The 15,947-nt window shown below is 41.8% G+C and overlaps 2 protein-coding genes across 2 annotated transcripts; both read right to left on the bottom strand.

Annotated features, from left to right (window-relative positions):
* Window positions 1-1,704: 1,704 nt before the first annotated feature.
* Window positions 1,705-9,004, bottom strand: LOC139380538 (regulator of cell cycle). Its single transcript, XM_071123283.1, has 5 exons — window positions 8,784-9,004; window positions 8,243-8,416; window positions 5,349-5,459; window positions 4,766-4,828; window positions 1,705-2,602 (listed from the first exon to the last, which is right to left on the bottom strand). The coding sequence occupies exons 1-5, from the start codon at window positions 8,815-8,817 to the stop codon at window positions 2,595-2,597; spliced, it is 390 nt and encodes a 129-aa protein (XP_070979384.1). The 5' UTR covers window positions 8,818-9,004; the 3' UTR covers window positions 1,705-2,594.
* A 956-nt stretch (window positions 9,005-9,960) lies between these two features.
* Window positions 9,961-11,459, bottom strand: LOC139380537 (major histocompatibility complex class I-related gene protein-like). The gene is made up of 2 exons (XM_071123282.1): window positions 11,338-11,459; window positions 9,961-11,224 (listed from the first exon to the last, which is right to left on the bottom strand). Exons 1-2 carry the CDS (start codon window positions 11,393-11,395, stop codon window positions 10,200-10,202), a joined length of 1,083 nt encoding a protein of 360 aa, XP_070979383.1. The 5' UTR covers window positions 11,396-11,459; the 3' UTR covers window positions 9,961-10,199.
* Between the last annotated feature and the right edge of the window lie 4,488 nt (window positions 11,460-15,947).

Consider the following 15,947-nt stretch of genomic DNA (forward strand, 5'->3'; position numbering starts at 1 on the left):
CTTGTAATTATACTTCAGTATTCCATAGTAACATCTGACAAAATTATCTAAAGACACTGAAGCAGCAAACTTTGTGAAAATTAATATTTGTGTCATTCTCAAAACTTTTGGCCACGATTGTATACACCTCAATCCACACCAAAGGAAAGCTCTATAATGGAAGGTCACAATGTTGGATATGATGACTTAGAAGTAACCCAACTTCATTCTCTGCATCTCTGCATGCCCAAATGCTGTCAAAAATCATAAAGATTTGCCAGTCTCTGTTGCCTAGATCTTTCCCTATATTGTCCCTGATTGACTACAGATAAAGCTACTATATACAATTTTGAGTAGTATTATGTACTGATTACCGGAAGCATTGAACACATTTGCAACCTTTTCTCTTCTGATGAAAACAACATGTGTATGTGCGTGCATATTCATAGTGAAACATCTATGACCAAACTGGCTTTGACAGGTGCATTGAAAACTCTTTACCATTGCATGATCATAAGGTGAATGGTTTAGACTTCTCAGTTCAGTCCAAACCAGCTGACGCTTCCCCATGCATCATTGTAGAGAACTGTAAGAGTCCAAATATTGCCATCTCCTCCTCCAACCTATTTCACCACCATCCCCCATTGAATAATGTTCCGAGACCTCTACCCAACTAATACCCCTGCTTGCCCAACGTCCACACCCTGCCATCTACCCCACTGCCCCCTTACCTGATCCATGTCCCTCGTCTTTCCCACACTTCCAGCCCAGTGCCCCTGGATGCGGCTGGCATCTCTCTGGGATCTAGAGGCCGGGTCCACTGCCAACTGCCAAGCCCATGCAGCGCCATTCCCAACATGCTAGCAGTGCCAAAAAGACGCCCGGCGCTGCCGGCAGGGTGCGTTGTTTTAGAAGCCAAGAGACCATCGGGCCCCGAGGGATCATGTGTTGTGTCAACATGTCTACCCGAACCCAGTTTCTCCCTGGCACAGGACAATGCCAACAGGTGGACTGCGGCTGGGCTGTAGTGGGCCCTGCTTTGCCCTGTGCCAACTGTACTAAAGAAACAAAATGGAGGGTGGGTCTCTGCCAGCTTCCTGCTCCCATGGTTGCATTAACACAGACTGGCAGATATCTGGCTGCTTCAGTCACATGCAGATAGGGATGGTAGTCAGAGGAGAGTCTCCAAACTCTTTAACTCTGGTCTTTCGTGAGTCATTTGAAATGAAAACAAAATTAGCCAAAAGATCCCAGTAGAAAAAGGTGAACTCCTCATCATCGCTAGCTGTAATGTTACTGTGGAGCCGCTGGGGGGAAGTCTGTCTTTTCTCAACGACCTGTGACCCTGACCAATAGGACATCCCTTATAGACACCTCCTAACCCCACCTGCCATTCACCAACCTCAGTCTATAAATAGCCATAGTTTCATAACCACTGGCTTTGCTGAAGGGTTGAGTAATGATCACAAGAGCCCTGGGAATTGGAATGTCTATTTCAGTATGTCTGTCTACGCCCCACAGAGCTGTGTACAGAGCTGCACAGACACCAACAGCAGGTCACTGACTACCACTCATAGAAGTCATAGAGACAGGGACACAGAGGGACACAGTCCTTCAGTGCCAAGGCGGTGGCCAGTGACCAGCTGTCACTCAAACTCCACCCAATATAGCCCTGTTAAAAGGGAGACCAATAAAGCAAGCAGGAGGTAAAAACGAGAAGAGATATTTTAAAACAATATTTCATTTTAATATTCTCTGGTAGGCAATTGATATTAGTTGTATTCAATACATTTTGTTGCATTCCAGTTTTTCAGAGCTAATCCAGATTTTAGTTTGCATTCGTTAGAAATATCAAACATCTCAACTTCAGTCAACGTGTGCCAAACCTTAAACTTATCATATGCTTTTTAATACCAAGGTAATAGAATTTTAAACAATTATTATTTACACATAGATACAAAAATATATTTCACAAAAAAGTAGTATTGATACATTTACAATGACCATCTCTATACAATTACAAATATACTTATACTGTAAAAAGACATTTCTTAAATACTCTTCCAGCTCAAGTTATGTATAAAGGACGCACAGCCTGTCCCGTGTATGTGAGATGGTGTTTGTCTGTCTAACAGTGTCCCAATACTTTTACAAAGCTTCCTTTCCTTGTCTCCTTCTTAATCTCCTCCCCTAGTCTCCTCTCTTCCATGACTGCTAATAGTTTATAAACTGGGGCTGCGTACGAAATATCACTCTATGCCATATAGTGCAATAGAACATGAGGTTCCATTTCAGATTAGCCCATTCTTACCGTGCAAACCTAGAAAAAACAATCCAGTCCAATCAGCTCAGATCATGAGGGAAATGAGACGACGAGAAGGAAAGGAGACAAGGAGATGACGCTGTCTTATAATATTGGGACACAGACTTGAGATGAAGTTGCTCAGCAAGCCTGACGGTCACTGTGACTCTCCCTGTGCTATGTTCACAGCACTCCTGGTGTGTGTGTGTGTGTGTGTGTGTGTGTGTGTGTTCTGGGGTGCTGGACAGGGTGTCCCTTCCTCGCGATGGCTACTCTCCAAAAAAGGTCTCTGCCACTTCTCTTCTGCTCCGTGTCACATGCCTAAGGAGAGACGTTTGATTAGTAATGGACTGTAGACTCCTCTTCGTACCTCAGGACAGACGGATAGACAAATTCACACACACACACACACACACAGTGCTTAGCAATAGCCTCTCTGGCTCCTTGGCAGTCCAACACTATTCTTAGTTTGGAGGTGTGGGGCAGTTTTACTTGGCAGCCATCATTAACACTGTAGACCCTAATAAAAATGCCAGGCTCTGCTTAACCTGAATGACAAATAACTGACTGTCCCTTTACTTTACGTGACTTGCTGTCCCATCGCGTGGTGTGACTGAATGACTAACCGCCCCATTGGTTTGAATGAGGAACATTCAGTACTCTAACCGCCTGGCCTTCTCTGTTAAGAAAAGCATCATAACACTTCCATTGATAATTCCAATTCCGAAGCTGACATTTACAGTTGATATTCCACCCCAGGTTTTACGCTGGCACATTCCAATGTAACCGCCCTGATGCAAGTTCCAACACCCTGGACTACTGTAGTAAAGGATTGGTCCAAAACAAATAAACTGAGCTATGTTGGTCTGTACCCGCCACATAAACTAGGCTCTCTCTCTGGTTACATTCGTACATAGGCTGCTGCGTGTGTGTGTGTGTGTGTGTATGTGTGTGTGTGTGTGTATGTGTGTGAGTGTGTGTATGTGTGTGAGTGTGTGTGTGTGTGTGAGTGTGTGTGTGTGTGTGAGTGTGTGTATGTGTGTGAGTGTGTGTGTGTGTCAAGACATAATGACATGAGTGACAGCTGAAAGGGATATCTTCCCTTTCCCTCGAGGCCTTACATGGTCTATCCATACATCCTCATACATCCCCATACCCCAACCCTGTTTAGAGCTGACAGCTAAGAGCTTATTGTTTCGGAAAAACAGCAAGGCGTAACAATCATGTGGTGGTTAGCATATCTAACATAGTTAGCATAGAGAACACACACCCTTGACTGAGTAAATTGTAAAAAAATAATAATAATAATAATTTGTTCTAACATTTTGGTTTTGTGGAAACCCGTTGCCTAAAACCAACTCAAAGTATTTCAGTGTTCAATACTTAACGTAATAAAATCACATCATCACCGCCCATATTGTTATCTTTTTAAGTTGTAAATACTTAACTGTTTTGTGTTTTATGAGCTTCTTGGCATTAAATGGTGTTATGTAGTCTGAACTAGAACGCTTGAAGTTACTTGAACATGAGTATTTGTTGTAGTCAACATTCAAATGTAGGGTCTCTTTTACTTCAATGATTAACCTTCATTCCAATCATTTTCAAGGTTAAGTCGTAAGTAGTTCTGATTAGTCATTTTCAGTGATCGTGTCTTAATGTTTAACATTGCTTTATGTATCTGACGATTTGTCATTTTAACCCACCTTAGCGAGCATTGTTGAGCACAAGTACTCAGAGCAGTAACTGGATATAGAGCTGTAAGCATTACAGGATGATGCATTCGCCTCTGTCATTAAGACCGGCGCACATGACCTCGTTAATGGTGGGAATGGCTTGTCTCATTATTGAACCTCAATTTGTCCGACGGCTTTGATATCTGTTCATCATGATCAATTACATCTCGTAGCACAAAAAAAACTGCTTAATACTATATACTAGAAATATATTTGTCTTTCTTCGAACGTGCCTACAGCATTGTCTACAAGTATCATAAATCCTCTAAAAACAAAGCCGAGTGGCACTATGAAGTATTCATAACTTGCAAAAACGTAGTCATTCTATATCAGCACAACACAGATAAATCGTGTTTTTTACGCAAATATCAATGTGTCTGACTATTACTTTATTATTTGAAGTAAAGACGTAAAACATAATAGAATCAAGTAAGAACAACTTACAGTTTTGAATAAATGTTATATTGACTTTAAAATATTAAATCACGATAACTTCTAGAAATGGAATAACTAGATTAGCAGAACATAAATAAATGCAGTTATATTTTCTCAATCCCCTAATATTTGTTATCAGTTCTCAAAAACATGAAGTGATAACAAATCTTTTTGATATCTGAGTTTGTACTACTTTAATGATTTGAGTTCTACTGACCATTGGAGATGTTTGAGTTGCCACTACCTAATGTCTTTAATGAGTTAGGCAGTTACTTTTTACAGTGTACTGTGAATGGTGTAAGCTATTAGCGCTTACTTGCTAACGTCTTGTCAAGGTCAGCAATGAAGTCCTCCAGTTCTTTAGTGTCTCCCAGTTTGGCTGTAAACAACATAAAGAGAGGGTCAGATGATAGAGTAGAACAGAGTAGAACTGTATTGTCCACCTGCAATTGCATAACCTCAAATGAACATGCATCCTGTATTATGTGAATCGAGCATTACATGGCATTATCTACTACAAATATATACATACCTACTACAAAACTAAACAAGAAGAGTGAGTCACTTGAATGCTAATTAGTTTTGGAATAGCTGAGGATAGCTGAAGTGCTCTAAGCCTAAGGTAATAGGCCTGCCTATTGTAACATTGTCCTAAAACACACATCATGTTTAATCCTGCATCTATCCTTCTGTCTAAACAGGAGTGATACTGAGCTGCATTTTGGCAAATGTCTCCTGTTGTCAAACTGGGACAAGACTTTGCATACAGTATAGAAAAGTTGTAGGCAGAATGACGTGTGTGTGTAAAGGTGAGAATGCTGACGGTTGTGTGTGTGCACGCTTGCATTTTTGTGTGTGCGAGTGTGTGTGCGTGCATTCGTGTGTGTGTCGAGGCTCACCTTTGGGTGATGTGAGAGGTGGGGGGGAGGTGGGAGAGGGGGAAAAGACATTGGGAGAGTTCAGTCTCTCATCACTGAAACTGAAGCTGTTCCTGTTGAGCGACCCAGCGCCTGAGAGAGAGAAAGAGAGGAAGAGAGAGGAGGAGAGAGCGAGAGAGAAAGGGAGAGATTAAAAGACTGATCACCTTTCTGTATGCCCGAAGCAGCTGTAGGGCCTATTGCCACATCCATAAGTTTTACACACACACACACACACACACACACACAAGCAGACTGGGCTCCCTAACTCATAAGTTGACAGAAGTCATCTGGTTAGCGTGAAAGGGTCAGAGCAGGGACATGAGTAGAGGGTGGTGGGAAGTCAATGAGGGCCCCTCAAACAGGGACAAAACAAAATACCACTGTTTAACAGCTGGGCTCTCTCTCTGTCTCTCTCTTTCTCTGGCTCTCTCTATAACTATTGAGATGTAGCCCTAACCCTAACTCAGAGAGGGACATATTTCTCCTGGGTGATAAATAGTGTGTGCTTGATTTAACTCTGCCACGTCTAGTACACACACACACACACACACACACACACACACACACACACACACACACACACGTTACCACCCTCACTCCTGCATTCCCCCACAGTGGTAAAACTGGGTAAGTCAGGCTCTATGTGGTCAAAGCGTTGGCTGTGTGATTGCATAAGTGACATAATGAACACTTTGATTCCGCCAGTAGATATTTCAGCCGGCCACAGAACACGACAGATCTGTATCACTGTTTGTTTTTTTTCCAGGAAAGGAATGGTGCTGGGAGAAGGAGAGAGTAAGAGAACAGTTGTTTCTCCTCCGTACAGTATAGAAATGGGCAGTACCGTGGAATTCATTTCAATTCTACACAGCTGAGTTTTGTCCGACTATAAAGTATGTTATAAAGTCAGGGTGGGTACTGGAGATGGATGCACGTCCCAAAAACGAGTTGTTTTACTGTGGTACAATTCAAAGGTAATGGAACCCCTTTCTCAACTCCTGCTTAGATTGAGGTCTGCTGGTCTGCTACTTAATCCTTGTATTAACACTCTTGACAGGTCTGACTAGAAGTATGAGGCTAACTACTATAGCATAAGCAGCTTAACCTGCAAACCTCAAAATATATTTCTCTCTCTCTCTCTCTCTCTCTCTCTCTCTCTCTTTCTCTCCTCACTCAAGAGTTCCACTGGACCCTGACAGAGTGGCTCTGATGTACAGCACATACCTAGAGTAACCCCTGACCTCCACCTCTCAGCACCACATTCAAGTACACACACACACACACACACACACACACACACACACACACACACACACACACACACACACACAAAACCTTGATCTAGGTCCAGAGATCTTGGATTTAGATTGAGCTACTGCTGCATATTTGGCACACAAGCCCCCATATTCCAAGCCAGCCATGTCTCTGTGATAGCCTGTACGCGCTTAGATTTCATTGTCATAAGCAGCTATGAAGTCTCCCAGACGTCAAGCTGTGCATTAGCATACGGGGTGTTTGTGTGTGTGCGTGTCTGTGCTATGCCTCGGGCCCTAACCCAAATGTGATAACCTCACACAGTTACACATAGACAGAAATATGCTCCCGCTCCCCAAGTGAACATTGATTTAATTTCCCAACCACATGTGAGTGGGTTGGGATTTCTGTGGGAAGAGGTGAAAGGATAACTTCATGGTGCTCTGTAGTGTGTTCGACAAACTTCACGTCCTCAGGACGAGTTAGGAAGGGTAGTGTCCAGTTTTGCGTGTTTAAGACCGGGGCCTGGCATTCACAGAGAGAGTTCCTATTTCATTTCTCTGTTTTAGTAACAACTAAAAGACTACGTAATAATAGGTCGATTTAACGTTTTTACTTGAGTAATTACAGAATAACTATAGCATAACTACTGTACACAGATTTTGAGAGGAACCTAATGTGAAGGGTTACCAGAACATGTTATCTACAGACGAGTGTAAAAACATTAGGTCCAGGATTCCTGTGTGGGTCCTGTCCTCTCCATGGTAGTCCATTGACGAGTGACCTGTCTCATGCAGGGGAGAGCTATTGTGTGTAAGGACTGATGGATGGATGCATGGCTGAAAGAGAGCTGCACCCCAGAGTGGGCAACAATAGCAGAACTGTCAGTCTGTGATGTAGGTTAGTGAGAAGGCATTCTGAACATGAGGAGAGGCTGGCAGATACTCTGATCTGGGAAGAGAGAGAGCGAGAGAGCGAGAGAGAGAGAGAGAGCGAAAGAGCGAGAGAGAGAGAGTGAGAGAGAAAGAGAGAGAGCGAGACCACTCATTCAGTTGCACTGAGTGAGGATGGTTAGGGTTCAAATCAAATCAAATTTGATTTGATTTAGGGTTAGGGTTAGAGAAAGCATTTCCAAAGACAGAGGCATCCACGAGGCATGGTCTGTTTCAGAAATTGAAGGTTTCCAGTTCCAAGTCAAACATTGATGCTTATCAGGGAGTGTGTGGCTGTAGGGAGTGTGTGTGTGTGTGTCCCCGCCTGCTATAGGTTTTCAGCAGACCTGGAAGAGCACTTGTGGGACACATGACAATGTATAATCTAGCACGAATGGCAATTCTGTCAGGCACTATACGGAGTAAAAGGAATTGTGAGCCTCAAAGTGCAAACAGTAACATATCTAGGCTACTGATAGGTACTGTCACTACTTGAGAATGTGTGTACTGCTACTGTTGCCGCCCTGTAGGCTATGTAATTGTAGCCTCTGTTGGCCTTGTAGCTGCGAGGTCGTTGGTTCAAACCCTGTTGCAGGCATTCCAGCACAATTGCTACACTGTCTTTCGGGTATTAGGACAACTGTGTGTGTATGTTGGTGTGTGTCTGTGCGTGCAAGGTCCACTTACTTTCTGAGTCGCTGATGCCACTGTCACTGACGCTGGCACTGCTCCGTCTCTTCACGGTCTTCAGGTGCTCGTCGTACTGGAAGTGTCTCTTCTCCATCGGGGAAGTGAAATCCTCGATCACCGCGTCGAACTCACACAGCACGTCAGACAGATCATCCTCCTCAAGGAATTGAGCTGAAATAACGGAGGGAATAAGCATGTGTTACTATACTGGCTGGACTGGTATGCCTATCCCACAACCATTCTCAATCAAAATGTATTTTTCTTTACTTAATTTCAGTTAATAAAATAAATAGCTCTCTATTAATTTAGCCTATCCCATGCAACCTATGTTTTTGTGTCATTGAAATATGTGCAACACACATGTTACATTGGAACAATGTTACATTGTAACAGCTGGTGAATAAGAACCACACTTGCACGACTTCACATAACCTCACGGCTCCCTTTCTGAAAGGTCCAATAACGCCATGCCTGGTCAGTGTTCAGTGCATTGTCCAGTGGAAGTCGACAGAACAACAGATGAGATGGTCTAACTTACATTTGCCTTGAGACTTCAACTTTGGAGACTTCATTTTTCGTGTCTTGTGAATCTCAAAAGTATCCAGTATAATGAACTTGTTCGGGACGAAGTAAACTCCGCGGGTATCTCCAATAACAACGTGTTTGCACTCTGCGCGCTCTGTCCGCTACTAGTCCGCTAAAGCAAAGCGCTGTCCCTCTGACAAAGTGTCCGGCGTCTCAAGACTGGTTTTAAAGTCTCCCCGTCCCACAGCCGGGGCGGTGACTCGGAGGAGGCGGGAGAGAGAGAGGAGGGAGAGATAGGGAAAGGGAGAGAGAAATTCTTATTATTTTGGAATTTCTGTGAGTGTAATGTTTACTGTTCATTTTTATTGTTTATTTCACTTTTGTATATGATCTACTTCACTTGCTTTGGCAATATTAACATATGTTTCCCATGTCAATAAAGCACCTTGAATTGAATTGAGATAACGCACTGTGCATGATTTTACGGTAAAGGCCTATCATTGACCGTTTTCTATTCCTAGGATGATACTCCGCTGGTTGGCGTCATCCCCCCGGTAGCTATGTGTTTGTAAACAACTTGTGTGTGTCTCTAAGCGGTCAGAGATGTAATGCTTACCGGGCATACAGTACGTGTAATACTTTTACGTTTTATTTATATCCCTGACCCTGATATTTCCGTCTTCTATCACTGGGCAGTTTTTGAACAGAATGTGGTAAAACATTGTTAACTAATTAAACGAATTAACAATTCATTTAACTATGTATTATTTGAAATGTGGACAATGCCGATCTTCTTCAAGAATTGTTAATAGTCTCATTCATAAGTTAACAAAAAAAGTCTCTGTGCGATATCCCCTTTCAATATCTTTGTGTAGTCTATGTCAGAATGGACTGGAACTGGAATTACACATAAATCCGGCAACCTAATTGAGTTTCTGGTAGTAGGCTAATTCTAATTTGGAGCGACACCATGTGGTGTGAAGTAGAGTTGCAGCCCCTGGAGCTGGCTGATGTCTGCTGCCCCTCTAATAAAATACAGTACATCAAGAATCTGACCGAATATTCATATCCTATGGTATCTGATGTGAAATACGGTGTGATAAGCAGGATAAACAGTATTTCTGATATTCTGTTTTTGTTCTAGGGTAAGATTTCTTGCTCCTCATTTGTACTTAACCAAACTCCAATGATCTTTTTGTGTCATGATGATTTATTTACGGATCTTTAATGCAGTACAAAACACTTTTTTACATATCAAATCAATACATACGTCATAGCACTGTCAGTACACATTTTCAGATTGCTTATACACCACTGCGTCATAAAAATATGTGTCTTTAATAGGCTATATACTGTATAATTTAGATCACCCTTCATTGTATTGGCTTTTCACTTTGAAGTCTTTGCATGAGTGGCAGCAGCAAATATATCAGGTCTCAGAATGTGAAGATAGGCTCATTTGCTCGGCCACTTGGGCATCATTAGCATTGGAGAGCTGTGACAATGTCTGGGAGCCAGCCGCATTTCTCCTCCTTACACAAACGAAAATACTGAGTAGAATAATTATGGCCACCATGCCCAGTGGACCTGACTTGACATAAAGACTCACTCTGTCGATCCCAGACTCAGGTATCCAGCTGACATCCAGCTTGTTGTCCAGACTGAGGTGGGAGGTGGTGCAGGTGTAGTTGTGTCTCTCTCGCAGCTCCTCTGTGTTGACCTCCAGACTCTTTCTCAGCTGGTAGGTCCCGTCTCCATTGGGCAGTAACTGGCCCCCAGTCATGTCCTGTTCTACTATTGGCTGGCCATCTCTCAGCAGGGTCAGATTGATGTGGCGGGGGTAAAAACCATACGCCAGACAGCTCACACGGGCTCCTCCAGACATGGCTTTCTGTATGAGCCTGACTCTGGGACGCACTTTACGCATCACAAAGTTCTTCAATCTCTCCAGAAATTTCTTCAATGTTTTTATGCAAATGGGAAGGTAAATGGTCTGATAACGCCATTTTGCATATGTTTGATGCACCTCACTCCATGGCGACAGTAGGTTTCCGGAATTGTATGAATAATGTGTCATGTTGTAATATATTAAATCAGCTAAAATTGCATTGAAAGCATCTGTGGAGAGAATAAGGCCTGGTTCACCAGTATCCAACATCTCACAGCCAGCCATTCTCTGCTGAACATCTATAATCCCTGTGGAATTAAAGCGATACCTCAGGTCTGACAGTCGCCTTTTCATGCTGAGGAACATGTGTCCAAACACATTAGCTGCATCTTGGGCTACGTCAACCTCTGTTTCGTCTGGGGCGTAAGGTCCCTTGTGAATAAACTGCTCCGTGTTGGAGTCAAAGTAGCCAACTTGAATGTCATCCTGCATCAACACAACACTACACTCAGGGAAAGGTGCTTCTCCTGAGATACAAGTTGCGAATGCCAACAGAGAATGAGATCCTGAATGTGAGTGAAGGTGAAAACAAGATCAGTGAATATTTTTTACAATGTCTGAAAAGCTCCTAGAATCAATACTAAATGACATATGACAGAGAATAAAAAGTTCATCTTACCTGCGTTTATGATGGTGTATAATGAAAGAAAAAGCCAAAAGAAACACAGTTTTACCATGGTTCTGAATGTGTTCAATATTTTTCTGTACGCTCATATGCTTCTAGGGCAGCTCTCAAATAATTTGGCACACTTTCACTTTCACTAAGCCTTACAGACTTTCACTTTCTTGGCAAACGCCTAGTATATGCTGTCCTTGGAAAAACCTGCAATAAACTGTTTCTCAAACAGAATTCGGGATTTCAATTATGATAATGTAGGGGGAAAAAACATGTTCGGTCTGCCTATTAAAGTATTTTGTGTGTGCCAAGCTATTCTTCTGTTACATTAGGCTCTCATTTGACAAAAACTCTCCTTTGTGGTTTCTTATGTTTTGTATCACGGTTTGATTTGATCCTGTTTCCATTTCATGTCAAATGATTTCTGAGAGCTTGCCTAAGGAAATGATGTCACAATCTGGCCTTGTGTCCAGAGCCCAAGCCATGAAAACTAGACAGCTGTGCTATAGTAACTCCCTGTCATCTCCAGGCTGACCAGGGGCGGACTGCCATCTGGCATTTCGGGCAAATGCTAGATGGGCTGGTCGATTTCTAGCCCAGTGGGCCTGTCTTACTTGTATTTTTTTTGCAAAATGATAATTATCTGGCTAATAATGTGGGACTGAACAAATAACATTGGCTGGTGTGGGGGACCTGAGAAAAATATGGGCCATTGTGGGGCCTCAAGGAAATCAATTGTCCTGTGTAATAAAAATGCCAGAGCCGGTTTCTGGTCCCAGTCCGCCCCTGAGGCTTGTATATAGAATGACGCTGCAATGGATAGCTGCCGTTTTACGGGTTCCTGCTATTTTGTATATTTTTTTGCACTGATCCTAACTTTTTTTGTACATAATGTTCTACTTCACTGAGTCGGCAGCATAGGATACACTGCTCACAACAGACCAGGTCCTAATCGCCAAAACCCGTAAAAGGAAAACACGGCGTAAGAGAGGCCGACGTGTGGGCACCCTGACAAAATAACCTTTAGTTAATAAATAATCTGCCTCTACCCTCCACTCTATTGGCGTATGTAAAATCACTGGAGAACAATCTGGATGAGCTCCGTTCGAGACTATCCTATCAATGGGACCTGAAGAACTGTAATACGTTTTTCTGAGTCGTGGCTGAACAACAACATGGATAATGTACAGTTGAAGAAGGAAGTTTACATACACTTAGGTTGGAGTGATTAAAACTCGTTTTTCAACCACTCCACAAATTTCTTGTTAACCAACTATAGTTTTGGCAAGTCAGTTAGGACAACTACTTTGTGCATGACACAAGTCATTTTTCCAACAATTGTTCAGAGACAGATTACTTCACTTATAATTCACTGTATCACAATTCCAGTGGGTCAGAAGTTTACATACACTAAGTTGACTGTGCCTTTAAACAGCTTGGAAAATTCCAGAAAATTATTTAATGGCTTTAGAAGCTTCTTGACATAATTTGAGTCAACTGGAGGTGTACCTGTAGATGTATTTCAAGGCCTACCTTCAAACTCAGTGCCTCTTTGCTTGACATCATGGGAAAATCAAAATAAATCAGCCAAGACCTCAGGAAAAACATTGTAGACCTCCACAAGTCTGGTTCATCCTTGGGAGCAATTTTCAAATGCCTGAAGGTACCACGTTCATCTGTACAAACAATAGTACGCAAGTATAAACACCATGGGACCACGCAGCCGTCATATTATTGACTGTATGTTTGTTTTACTCCATGTGTAACTCTGTGTCGTTGTATGTGTCAAACTGCTTTGCTTTATCTTGGCCAGGTCGCAATTGTAAATGAGAACTTGTTCTCAACTTGCCTATCTGGTTAAATAAAGGTGAAATAAAATAAAATAAAAATATGGCTTAGGAAGGAGACGTGTTCTGTCTCCTAGAGATTAACGTACTTTGGTGCGAAAAGTGCAAATCAATCCCAGAACCACAGCAAAGGACCTTGTGAAGATGCTGGAGGAAACAGAAACAAAAGTATCTACATACACTGTAAAACAAGTCCTTTATCGACATAACCTGAAAGGCCGCTCAGCAAGAAAGAAGCCACTGCTCCAGTGGTGAGATGTTGCTTCATTTTATCTACATAATTTTCCTCCTCATGATTCCATCTATTTTGTGAAGTTCACCAGTCCCTCCTGCAGCAAAGCACCCCCACAACATGATGTTGCCACCGCCGTGCTTCACGGTTGGGATGGAGTTCTTCGGCTTGCAAGCCTCCACCTTTGACTGATTGAGATGTTGCTTCATTATATCTACATAATTTTCCTCCTCATGATTCCATCTATTTTGTGAAGTTCAAGCCTCCACCTTTTTCCTCCAAACATAACGATGGTCATTATGGCCAAACAGTTCTATTTTTGTTTCATCAGACCAGAGGACATTTCTCCAAAAAGTAAAATTGTTGCTTCATTATATCTACATAATGGTCGCAAATGGGTCTTCCAAATGGACAATGACCCCAAGGATGCTTCCAAAATTGTTGCAAAATGACTTAAGGACAACAAAGTCAAGGTATTGGAGTGACCATCACAAAGCGCTGACCTTAATCCTATAGAAAATTTGTGGGCAGAACTGAAAAAGGGTGTGCGAGCATGGAGGCCTACAAACCTGACTCGGTTCAGCTCTGTCAGGAGGAATCTGCCAAAATTCACCCAACTTAATGTGGGAAGCTTGTGGAAGGCTACCCGAAACGTTGGACCCAAGTTAAGCAATTTAAAGGCAATGCTAGCGAATACTAATCGAGTGTATGTAAACGTCTGACCCACTGGGATTGTGATTTTAGCACTAGCTGCTAAACAGAAGTGGGTGTGCGTTGAAGTTGGAGACTTTTATCTCCCTCACCAATTTTAAACATCTGCTATCTGAGCAGCTAACCGATCGCTGCAGCTGTACATAGTCTATCGGTAAATAGCCCACCCAATTTACCTACCTCTTCCCCATACTGATTTTATTTATTTACTTTTCTGCTCTTTTGCACACCAGTATCTCTACCTGCACATGACCATCTGATCATTTATCACTCCAGTGTTAATCTGCTAAATTGTAATTATTCACCTACCTCCTCATACCTTTTGCACACATTGTATATAGACTCCCCCTTTGTTTTCTACTGTGTTATTGACTTGTTTATTGTTTACTCCATGTGTAACTCTGTGTTGTCTGTTCACACTGCTATGCTTTATCTTGTCCAGGTCACAGTTGTAAATGAGAACTTGTTCTCAACTAGCCTATCTGGTTAAATAAAGGTGAAATAAAATAAAATAAAAATAAACAAATCTGGGTAGCCAGAAAGTAGAGAATTTCAGATGTCTAATTTAGAAGTGACAAAATCATAGATTTTCTGCATCATTTTTAGACAAAAAGTTTCAGAGTTTTGCAATGTTACAAAGATGGGAAAAGCTGTCCTTGAAATATTCTTGATATTTTCGTCAAAAGAGAAATCAGGGTCCAGAGTAAAGCCGAGGCCCTTCACAGTTTCATTTGAGACGACTATACAACCGTCAAGATTCATTGTCAGATCCAACAGAAGATCTCTTTGTTTCTTCGGACCTAGAACTAGTATCTCTGTTTTGTCCAAATTTAAAAGTAAAACATTTGCCACCATCCACTTCCTTATGTCTGGAACACGGGCAATTATGGGGCTTCACCCTGTTTCATCGAAATGTACAGCTGTGTATCATCCGAACAGCAGTGACGTTAACATTATATTTCCGAATGACATCACCAAGAGGTAAAATATATAGTGAAAACTTTATTTTGACTAATCTCTCATCATTGATTACATTGACTTATTTCAGAAATTTGAGTGTTTTTGGTCTAATGTTGTTGGGGCATATTATTCTGCTTTAATGTTACACCTGAATCACTACGATAAATATACTCGTTTTTCTTGAGTGTATTTTTAATAAAGCTGAGATGTGTAGGAATACAGCTGAAATTAGTCATTGACACAGACATGGTGGCGTAGCAGGACAATTTGACTGCAGTGAACCATGGAGTTGTGAGTTCAAATCCCAGGTAAGGACGTTGAATAATAATTACTGTATTAAAAAACATGCACAATGTAGTCAAATCTTTAAGTTGAAAACACTGTGTGTATCATAACAGATTTTTGTTCGCAGGGTATCATCTGTGAAATCTCATGCTTTAATCAACGTGAAACTTCATGTGAAATATCACATGAAGTATTCCAAAAACACACAGTTTCACATGATTTCACATGTGCAAAACATGTGGAATTTCTGTAAGGAATCACATCCTGTTAATTATCTATCCTGTTGCCTAGTCACTCTATTCCTAGTTATATGCACTGTACATATCTACCTCAATTACCTCGTACCCCTGCACATTGACTAGGTACTGGTACCCTGTGTATATAGCCGAGTTGTCATTACTCATTATGTATTTATTATTACTTTTATTATTATGGGTTATTACTTTTCTATTATTTCTCTACTTTCTTTCTCTGTGCGTTGTTGGGAAGGGCCTGTAAAGGAAGCATTTCACTGTTAGTCTACATCTGTTGTTTACGAAGCATGTGACTAATACAATTTGATTTGGACATTTCCAAAG

The sequence above is a fragment of the Oncorhynchus clarkii genome, chromosome 22 (assembly GCF_045791955.1).
Source record: "Oncorhynchus clarkii lewisi isolate Uvic-CL-2024 chromosome 22, UVic_Ocla_1.0, whole genome shotgun sequence".
Classification (NCBI taxonomy): Eukaryota; Metazoa; Chordata; class Actinopteri; order Salmoniformes; family Salmonidae; genus Oncorhynchus; species Oncorhynchus clarkii.

Excerpts from the sequence above, each read along its gene's own strand:
- LOC139380538 (XM_071123283.1), bottom strand. The coding sequence starts at position 8,817 with ATGAAGTCTCCAAAGTTGAAGTCTCAAGGCAAAT. Across the intron at positions 8,417-8,783 it reads GTTGAAGTCTCAAGGCAAAT|CTCAATTCCTTGAGGAGGAT; the intron begins GTAAGTTAGACC and ends CCGTTATTTCAG. Across the intron at positions 4,829-5,348 it reads ACCTCTCACATCACCCAAAG|CCAAACTGGGAGACACTAAA; the intron begins GTGAGCCTCGAC and ends TGTTGTTTACAG.
- LOC139380537 (XM_071123282.1), bottom strand. The coding sequence starts at position 11,395 with ATGGTAAAACTGTGTTTCTTTTGGCTTTTTCTTTCATTATACACCATC. Across the intron at positions 11,225-11,337 it reads ATACACCATCATAAACGCAG|GATCTCATTCTCTGTTGGCA; the intron begins GTAAGATGAACT and ends ACTCACATTCAG.